Source organism: Xenia sp. Carnegie-2017, unplaced genomic scaffold, assembly GCF_021976095.1.
Source record: "Xenia sp. Carnegie-2017 unplaced genomic scaffold, XeniaSp_v1 HiC_scaffold_24, whole genome shotgun sequence".
Lineage (NCBI taxonomy): Eukaryota > Metazoa > Cnidaria > Anthozoa > Malacalcyonacea > Xeniidae > Xenia > Xenia sp. Carnegie-2017.
In genome coordinates, this window is record NW_025813487.1 from 13,010,796 (window position 1) to 13,027,628 (window position 16,833).

The 16,833-nt window shown below is 37.5% G+C and overlaps 3 protein-coding genes across 3 annotated transcripts; all 3 read left to right on the top strand.

Annotated features, from left to right (window-relative positions):
* The first annotated feature begins 629 nt into the window (after nt 1-629).
* On the top strand, nt 630-5,159 carry LOC124452174. Its single transcript, XM_047002759.1, has 5 exons — nt 630-682; nt 1,988-2,252; nt 2,735-3,013; nt 4,920-4,973; nt 5,059-5,159. The coding sequence occupies exons 2-5, from the start codon at nt 2,018-2,020 to the stop codon at nt 5,157-5,159; spliced, it is 669 nt and encodes a 222-aa protein (XP_046858715.1). The 5' UTR covers nt 630-682; nt 1,988-2,017.
* LOC124452175 lies at nt 5,099-7,913 on the top strand. The gene is made up of 4 exons (XM_047002760.1): nt 5,099-5,286; nt 5,488-5,793; nt 6,622-6,918; nt 7,621-7,913. The coding sequence occupies exons 1-4, from the start codon at nt 5,256-5,258 to the stop codon at nt 7,911-7,913; spliced, it is 927 nt and encodes a 308-aa protein (XP_046858716.1). The 5' UTR covers nt 5,099-5,255.
* A 1,077-nt stretch (nt 7,914-8,990) lies between these two features.
* Nucleotides 8,991-11,127, top strand: LOC124451790. The gene is made up of 5 exons (XM_047002404.1): nt 8,991-9,127; nt 9,368-9,658; nt 9,727-9,802; nt 10,430-10,493; nt 10,854-11,127. The coding sequence occupies exons 2-5, from the start codon at nt 9,520-9,522 to the stop codon at nt 10,890-10,892; spliced, it is 318 nt and encodes a 105-aa protein (XP_046858360.1). The 5' UTR covers nt 8,991-9,127; nt 9,368-9,519; the 3' UTR covers nt 10,893-11,127.
* Nucleotides 11,128-16,833: the final 5,706 nt, after the last annotated feature.

The window sequence follows — 16,833 nt, forward strand, 5'->3', positions numbered from 1 at the left end:
ATGCTGAACTCAATCGCTTGAACATTATTTAATAATTACGTCATTATTCTTGAAGCGATGTTTTTCTTGTCATTTCTCACTGTATTTTCGCTGCTGTCGTATTGTGTCTATTGTTTAAACAAACACCTGTAGGCAATAAAGTTACAGCAGGTATTACGATGTAAATTTTACTGTATAGTTCGGTCCGACACAATTTGTTGTATTTAGGGCCTAAAATTTTGCTAATGACTGTCAGCAAAATTGAATTTACTGTTGGTAAAGTTGATAGTCAAAACTTAAAATACGTTTTATATTGTAACAATATAATTTTTCGTCATTGAGCACTTGAAGTCATTAACCTGCTTTGCCGTGTTTGCCCACATTAGATGCATTATTTGTGCTTCGTTGCTTCGTAGCTATAAACAGAGGTAATTCTCTAAAATATCAAAACTTTATCTTCTATAACATTGCTTTGTCAACCAACCACAGCATCCAAATTTCCAAACATTTAAAGTATTATTGTTGATTCGTAAAGGATAGGATTTGACGCAAAACAAATTCTATAAAATGTTGAATAACTGGGGCAGATGGCATGAGTGTTTGTATATACTCAATATGGCACTGTACATTTGAGGAAACAGCCTTGGCCAGCAGTTGCAAGTAAAACGTTGCGAAAGCCACAACTCTGTTGTTCGTCTGACTTGTATGTATCTTAATTTTTCTCTGTTTGTTTAAGGTGTATTCTGCAGTCGCCTTATTGTGTCCGTTTTCAATTAATAAAAACAAAGGTAAGATGTGATGTAGTTGATAGTAAAACGGAAGTTTCTTTATCTTCGATGCTTTATTAACATTTAATACTGCAAAATTTTTCTTTGACTTAGTTTGGCAAATAAGTGTTAATACAAACACCACACAACTTCCGCCCAAATGATTTGATTCTTATAGTAAATGGAGAGATTTTTTCATTTACCAAAATGGGGACAGGTTTCACATTAATATTTTGATTCGTATATTTATGTATTATCATATTTTTTGCTCAAATCTTTCATAAAACATCGAAAACAAACCCTATTCCACTGTTCTGTAAATATATTCGTTCTTCAGCGGAACCTGCGAAAAATTAAAAAAATCCGCTTGACATTTTCAATTCTTATGGAGTATTCATTGGCAGTTAGTACTCCACAAATAACTGCAAACAAAGGAGTAACGAAAAGCTTGGAAAATGTAAAAGCTGCAAACCATTTTAAGATTTTCTGTGATATTTCTGTAAATTTTATAAAAGAATTTGAGCAATCTCAAGATAACGCTGAAACCCAAAACTACTTAGCTGCCCTTAATATCGACGTTGGTTTATTTCGTAAGCTCTTCCTCCCAATAGAAAAAACTCTATGATTTCATAGGTTTTTTACATGTATCATGACATAACAGGAAATTGCAATGAAATAGCTAATGGGAAGCTCTGCATGCACAATTGTTATTTTCATATTCAGAGAAAGAATTTTAACATCGTCTTGGGTTTTTAATCTATTGTATCTAAAATAAATGATTTGCTTTGATTTTAATTTGATCTCGCTTTCTTCACTTCCTTAGCGCTATCCTCTAAAAAGCATTTTTCCATCGTTCAATAAATCTCTTGAAACACAAGAAGTTGAAATTTAGACCGAACCGAGTAAGAAGAATAAAGCATAAATTTAAAGTTAACCAAGTTTCATTATTTTAAGAAAATTATAACCACGTACCTATATAATAGCTACAGTGGCTACCAATAAGAGAGCCATCATGCAGCCATATGAAACTAACTCGATGTATTTCTGAACAGTTTTTCTCGCCACACAATTTTGCTGAAATGACTTTTCTAGATAATGCTCATATATTGCTCAAAAATACGTTTTGATCGTGATCTGCTTGCATCACAGATGTAATTGTGACGTAGTTATTGTCGATCTAAATATAATTTTAAAGTCTTCTGTGATAACGTACATACATCCAACAATCAATTATAATTTAGAGCTTTACTGTATATCCTTGGATCTATGCAATGATGAGTTTAATGATATGGTGGTTATTGTGGCTGTTATTTGGTCAAGGATTCACAATGAAAATGGGTTGGAATGAAGAACTTGAGTTTTGTGAGGAAAAATGGAAGAAATTTGTGGCGGACAAAATTAAAATTGATTCGAAATGCAACAATACTCGTACACGCTGTTGTGTTGAGAAGAAAAAATATCTTTTGGAGCGATTTAAAATGTTTAGTGAAATATGTCCACTCGAAGGTAAAGTAAACAACAGTTCAGTTTACAGTAAGTACAGGACATCAACTGGCCATGTACTTGGCAAACAATCACAACACTTATATTACTGAGGTACTGTTTAATTTAAATATGTAATTGAAACCGTGTTCTTAGAAAGTGCAATAAAGTAAGGTACCTAAAGTAAATGGTTTGAACCCATAAGGTACATGTTGAAGTACTCAGCTGATTTGGATACACTAGCTTCACAGCATTGACGCAGCATAATCTCCAGTTCATTGTTCCTCTGTCTAAATACAAAAGCAAAGTAATATGACAGTAGAGTCAAAAATAGTGATATATGCTGCTATATGATAAAGTCTGTATAGTTATTGTATATTTGGGTTTAAGGAGGACTTTCGATTCAATGTGAAGAGTATGTAACATTTTGTGGCCAAATGAGTGTCACTTTCTACTTGTTCTTTTTCTCTGGACAACCAGTTAAAGATAACTTAATTTTTTTTTAGGGACATGTGGATGCAGCCAGATTATTTTAAACTTTACTGTTTTGTCACACGTCTATTATGGTTCAAATCCTTATTTACAAATAGCATTATACGAAAAAGGGAAAGAACCAGAAAACTTCACGTGTTTACATAAGTACATAAATGAAAGAATAGAAAAGTCATATCTTTCACCTGTTCTTAACTTTGGAGTCGGACAACACAAAATCCCTAACAACAAGTATGTTTTATACGGTGGAAAAAGTCACACTTGTTTTATTGTACTCAACGTGAACAAAAAAGGTACGTGCAAGGGTAGTTCATTTTAGTTTCTCCTGTGTCAGTTTAATTTATAGTGCACCATTGTGATTATAGTGCTTCATATTCAACTTTGCTCAAATCCATACGACACTTTGACCTATATTTAATTCATCATGTACGTATACTCTTAAGTCAATTTCTTTGCAGTTGCAAAGCTAATAGAATACACCCCGGAACAGCCAAACATGTTTAATTCGTCATACATATATTATAATGTAAACCTGTAAAAGAGTAAAAGCTCAATTCAAGAGCGTGTCTTGGTTATTTTCGGGTTTATTGATTTTATTCATTAACGATCACGTTGGAAGATTTTGGTTGTTTGTTAATGGGTGTGAGGGTTAGGGTTAAGATGTTCATATATTGATCTGTGCTAGTTAAGCTTTATTATTATAATACAACGGTGATGCAATCTCGATTGTGATTGTCTAAAAGCCTTCAAATAATTGTCAATACACTATCACCTAGAAAAACATTGAAAATTACCTGTAGGTGACGAATTTTCTTTATGAGACAACTGTATATACAAGAAATATTTTGGTAGAATCTTCATCGAGACTTTCAAGTGTTTTACTCTGCTCAAATTATCGGGAATATAGACGAAAAACACCGAAAGTGTTAAACTGTTTGTCCAGAGAGTTTTCATCGCGTATTTACAGGAAATAGACGAAAGCGAACCGCAAAATTTTCAATCAGACTGCAGTCAGCGCTATCCCCTCAGATTTGCTTCGGTAGATATCCAATTGACCTCGGTCTGAATATTCTTTTATATCATGCTCAACTTAATCCAAAATTGTTAAATATTTTAACGGGAGAATGTTCTTATATCACTTCAGTAGAAATAAATTTCGTTGTATATTAACCCTCTGTATAATATCCCTGTACATATTTGTATGCATCTCTCCTCTGCATGTATAAACCTTTATAAACCCGTAAAAAAGCCTCACGATTTTGTATAAGCCCTGGCATGATATTTATTTAAATTGTTTGGAATTTTAAATTGTGCAACTCTGGTATTCTTATTATCAAGAGCACTATTTCACAGCACAACTTAAATGAACTCCACCAAAAAGAGTGTACAGCTTACAGAGTTCACAATTCAGTTTTACATTGAATTATATATTCCTTGTCTTCAAGTTTGAATAATACTAACCTAAGTCATCAACTTTTTCTGGGCAAAAATTTGTATAAGTGCTTAGATAAACTTCCTTTTCATGAAAAACGAAAGTCATGGGAGTTTATACAGATGAAAAATCAGGTTTAGCAAACAATCTTAAAATATTTCAAATATTTCAATTGCGTAAACAAACCATAACTCTCCCTTTTCCATCTTAACAGACCGTGCGCCTTGAAATTTTTATTAATTGATTTTTTACACTTTTCAACTTGTTTGTAAAATTTTTCAGTCTCCATGCCATTGAACTAAAATACATGGAACGCTGCATCAAGCATATAATTGAACCATATTTTACGCTACACACGCGAGATTTTACCCAAGACACGCGCGTTTAGTGTTTCGAGTTCCTCTCGCGGAGTAAAAATTGATTGACTACACACTCGTGTCTGGGGTAAAATGACGGCTTTAAAAAATTATTAGGGTTTTGTATTGCAGATGGCGTTCCATGTATTTCAGCTCAATGCTCCATGCTGGATGCCTTAAAATCTTGCATATGCCATTATTTTTAAATGACCCTCAACAGCAAGTGGTTTATTTAATTCTTTAGAAACGTTGAATTTCAAGATGACTTTTTTTTTAGGGGTTTTTTTTCCTATATTGATAGAATTCAGTATGCTAAATTATTTTTCATAGAGTCATATTATTTTTATATATATATTTTGTAGAGTGTGGTATTTTCAATCAATTTTATCATGTATCATTGTCTTTTTTCAGATACGAATGGATTTTTCATCAAACAAGTTCAGTCAGGAAAGTGTGTTTGGGATAGTTTATTCTCTCCCAGGCTGTATACAATGAATTGTTTTGAGGAGTCAGCTTATTTTAAATTTTTACAATCTGGCTCCATCAGTAGGTCGAATACAACAAGGTGTCTTTTTAGAGAAAGATACGGAATTTATGTGGAGTTATCTGATGGAAATTTTAATGGAAAATGCGGAGCCATCAATGCCATAACCCAAACAAATTGGGGTGGTCTATTCTTTTCACGCTATAACAAATGCATAGTAGATAAAGGAAGTTATTCCGACATGATACTGGCCAATTGTAAAAATGAAGAAAATCAGCGATTCAATTTCGGCAAGTGAGAATATTCATCCAGTTAGCGTATATATACTCAAACTCTAATTAAAAGCCACTGCAAGGCCACAGATATAGGAATGGCGCCAGTGAAGTCACTGCCATCACACACTTTATTTTTAACTAATCAACTTTTATTTTACAGGAATTCACAAATAAGCTTGTATAGATATGAATTTACTTATTTTTTGTGTGTCTTCTATAGGCTCAGTGACATGTGCGGGAAAAAATATATCGGACGTTAGTTGTTCTAATAATCAATATATGGTGATAAAAGTTGCAGAATATCGTGGATTGAGAAACGGAAACATTTGTGGCTGGAAATTTAATTACAATTGTAGTGTCGATGTAACATGTGAACTTAAAAATTACTGTGATGGTGAAAGGGAATGTAATGTAACTGTTGATGATAATCATTTCCCTTCAAATAATTGTCCTGGTTTGGAGAAATATCTTTACTTTGAATATCAATGTAACTACACAAGTATGCCATACAGAAAAATTTGCAATCGTAAGTATTATATGGGCAGATTATATTTTGCTTATTATTAAAGAGCTTCGGGACAAATTTTGACCTTAATGCGCAATGGTATGGTGCTCATTTTTATACTATGTACGTTATCAATTTAGAAAAGTTGACACAAATTTGAATTTTCGTCGGGTGTCTTCACCAGGCGTGGTTTGTTTATGCAGTTTTATCTCGTATTGTATAATTTAGTGTCTTTTTATAATGTGACATTTAAACTTGTGTCCTAAATATTTTTCATAGGTTTAATGGTTTGGTGAATTTTGTGTTTTTAGTTTGTTAATGCAAACTTTGTTCATGGAAACATATCTTCTTCCAGTCAATTTGATTTATCAAATCTTTTTCTTTTTTAAAATCTTTTGGCCATTCTATGTATGCCAAAGTGACATTTACAATTGCATTTGTATTCATATTTTCATGACTTCACACTACAGAATTTTTACATATACTGTATATATATACAAAGATAGATTCATTACAATTCCTATGAATTGGGAAGCTAAACGCAGCGCTCACCTATAACAAACGGTATTTGTTCTGGTTTCATTAATGATTCACATAATCACTTAGACACATTTTGTTGTGATTCGTGTTTACAACACAAGAGAAAAGTTCTCAGTTCAAACTAAAATTTTTTTTAAGTTAATGTCACCTTCTGTGTTCTTCTGATATTCAAACTCCGTGTATATATTTTATTCATGGACGAGATTTGTCATATTTATGTTCATAAAACTACTTCTAAAATTACAGATTTCACTTTGAAATATGCGCCATAATCACAATTATAGGGAAAAATAATTTTGATTTTTGTAGTTATGGATGTACGCCTGTCTAAGTCAAATCTTCCGAACGAAGGTGTCGTGAATGTTATTACCAAGTTTAGAAACTTCACCATTTGCAACAAAGGTCTTTTTCACAAAATAAAGACGATTATCTGTAAACAACTTGGTTATCCTACCGCAGCATCTGTGGAAGGCTCAATGTCACTATCATCTTTCATGCATCAATCGTTTATACCTGGAAATGTCAAATGTGATGCTCGAGTGAACGATTTATCTCAATGTGCTATCACTCAAAATAATGATTGCTCTCAATACTCGTACGTTACATGTAAGCATTCTCATTCAATTTTTTGAATGTATCAACGTATTGCAGGACACAGTTGTATGACGTTAGAAAAAGATTTATAGCGAAGAATTTAAGGAATGAATGTGTTACTTTTGTTCTCAACTTACATCAGTCTATTGTTAAGCATCATGACTTACTTCTATCATCAAGACTTACATCTGACATCGTAGTGTCACTGTATTTTACGCTGACTTGGAGAATTTCACAATTCTTTTACATAACAAAAGAAATATAGCATCACAAAATATAAACGATTGCTACTCTTAAATAATAAATAATTAAAACAGGATTGCTGCGAATACTGAGGATTAAATTAATTTTACTCTTGCTACTTCATTTCGTGCTTCAAAAAATGTCCAATTGTCATCCCTCTGCAATACAATTGACGTTCACTCTTTAATGGAATTTAAATCGCTACGGTATTGTTGTTATTAGACAAGATACTTACGGTTTCTTGTCATAGCTGGCTTGATTCCAACAGAATTTAATCTTAATAAAAGCATGCAAAATAAGTCGTATTCCTCCAATATATCTTGTGCTCTTTTTCTTTCTTAAGAAAACAGTTTTTAATTTTTCTAATTTTACGTGAATGGAGAACAATATGAGAGTGCACCATTGCTCTCTATCAAATGAAACCAGTTCTAATGTTATAATGCATTTCAACCAAATCCTTTTCTATTTAAGGTCATGTTTGTGATAATCCTCTATTAAAAAACGCAGAAAAATTCCCAGATTCTTGGTTTACTGCCTTCCCAAAGAGTCGTAGTGCTGCTAAAGCAAGAATATCCAGTGGTAGTTCATGGTGTGCTCCTGCTGCTAATGGCAATCATTACCTTCAACTGAATTTTCCGAGTCTTTATACAGTTAACGTTATCACTATCTTTGGAGACAGTTCAAGTTCAAGCTTTGTAACTAAATATCACTTGCAGACAAACATTGATGGTGTGAACTGGAAATCTGAAAATCCCAGAAGGTAACAGTAGACTTATCGAATTTGTATATTATAAATTTAAAGGAAATTTAAAAAGGAATGAAGTTATAAACTAAGTAAACTTTTAAATTGCTATTTATATACAAACTTGTGTGCAGATGTTGATTCAGTGGTGTAGCCGGCACGCAAAATTGCTGGTTCTATGTAAATTTCAGATCATTATCATTATTCATTTCTTTAGAGATCTATTGTTTTACAGTTAGTGAGCTCTGAGAAATTTACATATAGCACGACCAAATTTGTGGGCTAGCTACGTCACTGTGTTGATTGTCTTGGTTACTCCTGCACTACGAAGGACTCTTGCATTTGATTATAAAGTTTAAATTGTAGCTATGTGCATGATTTGAAGAGATACATAGACAATGCATAAACTACTCTCCTCTGGACAGCGTTAAACAAACCTTTCTTTTCTCTAACCTTGCTCTGCAAATACACGAAAATCAATTTTTTGTTTTATTCCAGATTTATCTAGGAAACAAAAATGGTTACAATGATGCGGCTATAGAAAAGTTTTCTGGTGGCCTTAAATCCAAAGCTTTATGAATCTTTCCATTGAAATTTGTTGGTGCACCGTGTTTACGAATTGAAATTTGTGGTGGAGGTAAGAGGTAGAAAAATATACCAGGTTTACTTTGCACTGTAAGCACTTAATTTTCAATATATAAAGTTTTTTCTCTGAGTATTAATTAAACATGAGTTAGTTGACAAAACAGAACAATTTTCCATGAAGGCTGAAGTGTTAGTTTCTTTCTCTGTTGAAATAAACTTATTGAAACAAGCCTTTTCAACATGCAGTTAAGTTTAACACGTGTTATTGGAGAAAAGCAGAACACTTATTTCACTTAGGGGCTACACATGGTTCAATTTGTAGATTTTTCTTTATCGTGCAGACTTACTCCCAGACAAACCAACAGATCTCATTGCAACCAAATCTGCATCGACGTACCTCGAGATATCATGGAAACATCCCAAAAACTGGTGTAAAACTTGGTACAAATATCTCGAATCCTCTTACAAGATATCTATTGATTTTGCTGAAGGATACTATGATTGTTTTGATAAAACTTTGGAGGTAACTGACAAAACCGTACAACATTACGAATCTTGTTCCTTACGCAACGTATAAAGTTAATGTAACCGCTGGCAATTCTGAAGGCTTTGGTAGATCAACTACAGCTACTTTTAGAACTGCTGAAGATGGTGAGTTCATATCAGTTTTGTGTATACATATCGGCTGTTGTTGCATTGATGGTGTTATTGCCATAGACGACTTTTGAAAGCTCAAATCTTTTCTGGTCGATATTTATTTCAATCATGTTTTTTTTATACTGTATTATATTTAAGTTAACAATGACAGTGTACACTTGTTAGGACTTCTTTCTAAAGTGTATTTAATATTTTATATAAATCTTTAAAACAAATGTTTTTATTTTTGTTTAGTTCCCGAAGGTCCACCTTTAAATGTTCAAATTGTCGCCTTAAGCAGTTCATCGTTATCAGTTACGTGGGAGCCACCAGACAAGAACAAAACAAATGGAAAGATAGTCAATTACACTGTTTGTATTACACATTTGGAGAATGAAACCTGTTCAATGAAGTATATGATCGAGGAACAGCGTTTGGACATAAATAATGTGAAACCAGGGACAAAATATTATGTTCGTGTTTTAGCTTCTACAATAGTGGGATCTGGATGTTACAGCAATGTTACATGGGTATTTACAAATGGATGTAAGTTGTCTATGGTTTATGCACAGGTTTGTTTAAGATGATAAATTTATTCAAGTTTATTTATTTAGTGGCACCTGAACTGTCCACCAAGCAGATTGGAAATACGTTGACTTATTTGTTGCAAAATCCAAATTTGGAATATCGGTAACTATGTATTTTACTAGAGCAAATTATTGTAAAAAAACTTAAAGGAACTTAAAAGTATTTTTTGAGTTTATCGGATTCATGGCTAAGTATAGGACAGTTGGTTTCATGTGGGATCGAGGTAGTCTAAATATCTCTCTGGGGAAAGCTTTGATGACTCGTCGCTTTTCTTTGGCATTGCGGATGCATGCATAACATATATTTTAACGATTAACAAAAGCAGAGGTTATGCATGTATTTTAAAAAATGTTTTGCCTTAAATTTGCAGATATTTCTATGTAGTCGCGATGAAAAATGTCACAGAAGAGAGTCGACTGCCTTCTAACTTTAAAAACACAGACTTAGTGACTTATTCTAAGGCCATATCTTCCACACAACCAATGCCGTATATTGCTGCTGTAGTCTCTCGCAGAGACTTTAAGCATGATTTTACACTTGGTGATGGTGAAAACACAACACAGCGTTCCAATGGTGAAAATTATTATAATGGTCCGCTGAAGCTTGGCACTAACTACAAAATATTTCAGCGCATTTTCATAAATGATCAGGTGCGACCATTTATTTACGTTTTCATCAGCATTGATTGCTGCAATTTTTATTCAAATATAAATGTTCACTTCGTTTCAGGGTGATTATTATTCCACTGACTGGAGTCCAGTGGCAGCAACTGCCCAAAAGCACAAGTCTTCAGGTTTGTGTTTGCTTTCAATAGCATAAGGAAGTTTATCGATGTCTAAAGTGTAATGATTCAAGATCTTTGCAAATTTCAGTATAGTAAAATGCCTGAAAATTTTTAACGATAAATATAGATATTGTTTGATGATACAGCCGATTTAATTGCAACAAATAACTGCCTTAGTGATTTTGTGTACCTCTTCTCTAATTTCATTGCGTTCCAAACCTAATTTATACCATAAATAAATCATGAATAGTTAACAGGGATGAATACATGGGGTGTGAGAGCGGTTACACCTCAGCTTTACAAAAATGATCGCTGAAAGACAACATTGGTGGGTAATGTTATGATTTGTCATTCATTTTTATCTTGTAGACGGTAGAAACACTGGAGCTATTGCTGGTGCAGTTGTAGTTGCAATTTTGCTCACTATTCTTGTCATATTGGTCATTTTTGTTGTTAGGATCAATTCAAACTCTGCTACCATGCAGTGAACTGCGTATTGTAGTCATTCGACGACTACTAAAATTTCTCAAAAATGGGGGAAGTTGAATTTTTTTCGCGAAATTATTAGACGTTTTCTGATATTTAACGTACTATAAAAGAATATAATTAAACATAAAATTTTATTTCCTTTTTAACTATAAGAGAACGAGATTGAGTGATTCTGAGCAGTATTAAAAAACAATTTGGAACATAACATCAAATTTTTAGACTAAGGATGTAGTCAATATTTTAAATAGGATAACGGCTGTAATACGTTCTATCTAAATACATTAAATAAGAAATAAAGTTAAATTACAAACAATTAGTGAGGTAGAATGTTCAGTAATTTTTTTTTAATGAAGAGAGGACGGGATTTTAATACATTCATGTATTTTGGAGTTAGTGGAATATGTATGAATATGTGCGCACTGTCATCTCATTAATTTACCTGACGTAGGAAACAGGAAGTTTTAGTGGATGGAGTTGTTATTGTTACCAACTTTGTCAATGTTAAAAAATGGTAATTCAAATGATATTCTTGTCCTTTGTTGTTTTCTCTTCTTATCGTCATGATGATATTCATAGAAAATATCTAAAATTATCGAAATAATTGAGTTTCCTGATTATTTGATTGCGAGAGTGCTAGGAACGTTGTGCTTCGGCTGTAGATTAGTGATTAACGAAGAAGAAGAAATGGGTTGGAAGCAACGACTCGAGATTTTAAAAAACATGAAAAATGTATGTTTCAGAAAGCTCGATTGCAAAACTCATCCTTTGTTGAATACTAAGGAAGGAGCCGAGTGGTTTCAAGTTAATTGGTGACAGTCAAATCGTTAATGAATAGTCTGTTGTTAACCCCTCTCCTCTTTTTTCTACACCGGCCTGAACACCAACAAAAGATTGATCTCTGTTTAAACGCGGCCATAACTTACGTTTGCTTTCGAATTGTGCTTTATTTACGGAAAATATCAATTTGTTACAAATACAGAAATACAGAGCAATTACAATGAAACATGAAGGTATCTTTATGAGGGTATGGAAGACTTGTGCGAATCAGGCTATAGTCACGGAAAACACAGCCGACTCTCTCACGAGTATCTCCGGTTAATCCGTCACGTTTACAGATGACGGGAAGTGCCCGGTGTTTCAACTTTCAAGACTTCACTGATGTCATGTAATATGGCGGATTGGAAAAATTTGGATGGTGTTGTGGTTACGGACGAAATTTTGTCCTCAAAAAGGTATTGATTTCCTTTTCAGTATCAATTATCAGTTCTTAAATATTTCATTACATTTTTGTTAACTTTGTACACTGTTGGCGTTAAGTTGACCTTTTAAATTGACAATCAATAGTCACCATGTTTTGAGACAAAGCCGATTAACAAAGACTCAGCAGACGATCGTGACTAAAAATCCACACGAGTACATACGAGTACATACGAGTACATACGAGTGACATACGAGTACATACGAGTGACATACGAGTACATACAAGTACATACCACTGACATACGAGTACATACAAGTGACATACGACTATATACTGGTCAACAAATGAGAAACAACACAATTTCTTCAGTGCATTGATATTTGCGTTTACTTTTCGTTGTATTTGTGTGGACTTTGGGCAACCTTTTGATGGATTTAAATGCTGAAAAGGTATTTTACTTTCATACTACATTCATTTGTATGTTTCAGTTGAATTTGTTATAGATATTTTGTCGATGCGATTTGCCAGTATTTGAGCGCTTTTTGAAACACTTTTACCTAGGAAATACATATTTATGAAAGCGATTATACATTCATTTTGACTCTGAAGATGACTTCATATAGCACGTTTTCAAGGCATTTTTTACATGTTGTATATTTAATCGCTTTCATAAATATGTATTTCCTAGGTGAAAGTGTTTCAAAAAGCGCTCAAATACTGGCAAATCCATCGACAAAATATCTATAAATAAATTCAACTGAACATACAAATGAATGTAAAATGAAAAGTAAAAATACCTTTCAGCATTTAAATCCAAAATTGGCCCTAAAGTCCACACAAATACAAGGAAAAGTAAACGCAAATATCAATGTATTGAAAAAATTGTGTTGTTTCTCATTTGTTGACCAGTATATAGTCGTATGTCATTCGTATGTACTAGTATCTCAGCCGTATGTACTCGTATGTCACTCGTAAGTACTCGTATGTACTCGTGGGGTATAGGGGCTCTGAGGAGGGGTAGTACATTTGGGGTCTGGCTGCTGTACTCTACCTGGTAGGGTGGACGGGCATCACTGGTCCCCACTAATCCCTAAATCTATCATTGTGGCTCCAACTGCCATGCCCCGGTACACCGTCTCAGCAGGCGGGCTAAACCATGTTAGGGGTGTTGTTTACACTGCACCACTGGGCGGAAGAGCAGCGACAGGCAGCCAACGTCCAGGGAGGAGGGTCCACAGGAGTGACCCAACGACCAAGTGTAGCAGAAGGAAACCTGCTTCAAACCCATGAAGTGTCCAGGCGTGCTGGAGTCTGTGGAGCGTAAAGACCCTGGCTCTACGGACACCCGAGCATCCAGCAGCCATGCTCCACCCATGGATAAATAGTCGTACTGCCTTGTGGGCATCTTCGGGAGAAGAAAAGGCTAAGGAGTAAACCTGACAAAAATCCGGAGTGGGGCCCCCAAGGCAGTCAGCTGACATAACCTGTCATCTTTCTGGCAGCTCCTGCAGCCGAAGTGATTCCAAACTGTAGCACTATGTGTTCCTTTGGACTACATCATCTAGGCCGAGAGGGGTGTCTTGGAGTTTGGGTAGTGCTGGACTTCCATACTACATGTTCAGGAATCAGTACGCCACACCCCATACACTGAAACGAAACCCTGGGACGATGGGCAAGTGGTGACGGTGGCAGGCACAGGATGGTGCTGGGAGCTGCTAGCCACAAACCTGCACTAAGGAGGCCAAGGCGTATATTCGGTCGTTCTTCTCCTACGTAGGCAAGGGCGGAGTCCGGTAGATACCTTGGTGACGGAGCAGCCCTAATTAGGGATAGCACTGCTCCCCCCTGGGGGAGGGGTCTAAAAAGGTGACCTAAACAAAGCTTGCCTCCTCACTCCCTGCCAGCATACCGCAGCTGGCTGGGCATCCAATCACGTTGTCGAAACTAAAACAACAAACGAACCTCCGGCAGAAAAGCACGGAAAACTATGCAGTTTGCAGCATGGAATGTAAGAACTTTGATGGGCACCAAGAACAGCAAGAGACCAGAACGCATGAAAGCAATTGTTGGCCACGAACTGTCGCGATATAACATCGACATCGCTGCCTTGAGCGAGACCAGACTTGCGGAAACAGGTGACCTCACAGAAGTTGGTGCTGAATACATGTTTTACTGGAGCGGCAAGGGGAAGGACGAGCCTAGAAAGGCTAGCGTGGGCTTTGCCATCCGTACAGCTCTTGTCAGCAAGCTTGAAACACTCCCGAAGGGAATCAGCGATAGACTCATGACCCTGCGCATCCCGCTGGCTGGCAACACCCACCTGACAGTCATCAGCGCCTACGCCCCAACGATGATGTATGCTGATGAGGAGAAGGAAGCTTTCTACCAGCTTCTTAGCGACACCCTCCACGCAACTCCGGGAGATGACAAGGTACTCCTGTTAGGCGACTTGAACTTCCGCGTTGGGAGAGACAACACTGCATGGCCATCCGCAATGGGTCTTCACGGCACGGGAAAGGTGAACTCCAACGGATTCCTTCTGCTGACTCTGTGCTCCGAGGAAGAGCTGACCATCACCAACACGATCTTCGAACAGCCAGAGACCCACAAAGCCACCTGGATGCACCCCCGCTCTAAACATTGGAACCTGATTGACTTCGTCATCACGAGAAGCCGCGACATCAGCGACATCCTGGTAACCCAAGCAATGAGAGGAGCGAACTGCTGGTCAGATCATGTTATGCTGCGTTGCAAAGCATCTTTCAGGATTGCAGACAAGCACAGGAAACAACCAAGCAGCGTGAAAAAAAAGCTTGATGTGAACAAGCTGAACAGCCCGCAAGTTCAACAAGCTCTCAGTGACGCCCTTTCCCAGAACCTGCAACAGGCAGCACATGCTAAAGGCAGTCCCGACTCAGAGTGGGCAATATTCAGTGACACAGTCTACAGCACTGCCGAAACGGTCCTTGGGCACCCCAAGAAAAAGCATCAAGACTGGTTTGACGACAACAACCAGGACATTCTCGACCTCCTGGCAAGGAAAAGAGCAGCCCTTGCAGCCTGGCTGAGTGACAAGTCCTCAGTGCCTAAGCACGAACACTTGAAGAAGGTGAGATGTGAGGCCCAGGTCAAGATCAGACTGATGAAGGATGCTTGGTGGGAGGCAAAAGCAGAAGAACTCCAGAGCTATGCGATCAACACGCCACGAAGCTTTTCTTTAGCGGCCTGAAGTCAGTTTATGGATCTTCCCCCAGCACCATGACCCCAGTTTGAGCGGCTGATGGGACCCTGCTAACAGACAATGCGCTTATCTTTGAGCGTTGGACAGCCCACTTCAGCCAGCTACTAAACAGGCCATCCTCCATTGACGAGCAGACACTCCAAGACCTTCCACAGCGACCTCTGATTCTCACCCTAGATGAGATACCAGCGAGAGAGGAGACACTGAAGGCCATCAGCAAGCTTCAGACTGGTAAAGCTACAGGGCTAGATGGAATCCCTCCTGAAAGCTACAAGGTGGGAGGTGAGGCTATCGTTGACCGGCTGATCAGTCTGATTCAAAACTTTTGGGAGAAGGGAAAGCTGCCTCAAGTCTTCAAAGACGCCAACATCATACACCTGTATAAGAACAAGGGCGAGAAGGCTGCTTGCGACAATCACAGAGTCATCTCCCTCCTCAGCATTGCAGGAAAAATCCTGGCACGTGTCCTGCTGAACAGGATTACCGAACACCTAGTGGACAGCGTGGTCTCAGAGAGCCAGTGTGGCTTCAGGCAGAATAGAGGTATAGTGGACATGGTGTTTGCAGTCAGGCAACTGCAGGAAAAGTGAATCGAGCAGAATCAAGACCTCTACCTGCTCTTCATTGACCTGACCAAGGCCATCGACACCGTCAGCAGACACGGCCTCTGGCCAATCCTGTCTAAACTAGGCTGCCCCCAAGTTCGTTAGAGCCGTTCGGTCCTTCCATGATGGTATGATGGCTATTGTGGTCAAAAATGGGGATGTCTTTGAGCCCTTCCCTGTCACCAACAGAGTCAAGCAGGGCTGCGTCCTGGCTCCCACACTCTTCAGCCTGCTGTTTGCCGAGATGCTGTCAGCTGCACAACCCCAAACCAGTGCCAGCATCAGGATCAGATACAGGATAGATGGACGTTTTTCGATCTACGTCGTCTGAAGGCCAAGACCAAAGTGCGTAAAGCCCTGGTCCGCAACTTCCTCTTTGCTGACGACTGTGCGCTTGGCGCCCACTCTGAAGAAGACTTGCAATGCCTGGCAGATTGTTTCTCCACCGCTGCTAAAGCCTTTGGTCAGACAATTAGCATCAAGAAGACTGAGGTCATGTACCAAGCAGCCCCTGGTGCTAGCAAGCCAGAACCAGTCATTGAGATTGACGGTGCCCAGATGAAGAATGTGGAGGACTTCACCTACTTTGGTAGTTGCCTCTCCTCGTCTGGGACCCTTGACAGGGAAATTTCCTGTCGACTGGCAAAGGCTAGCAGTGCCTTTGGACGTCTTTGGACAAGAGTGTGGCACGAGCGGGGCTTCACGCAGAAAACAAAAGTCGCAGTCTACAGAGCTGTGGTACGGACATTGCTCCTATACGGCTGTGAAACGTGGACCTGCTATCGCCGCCACATCAAAAAACTGGACCAGGCT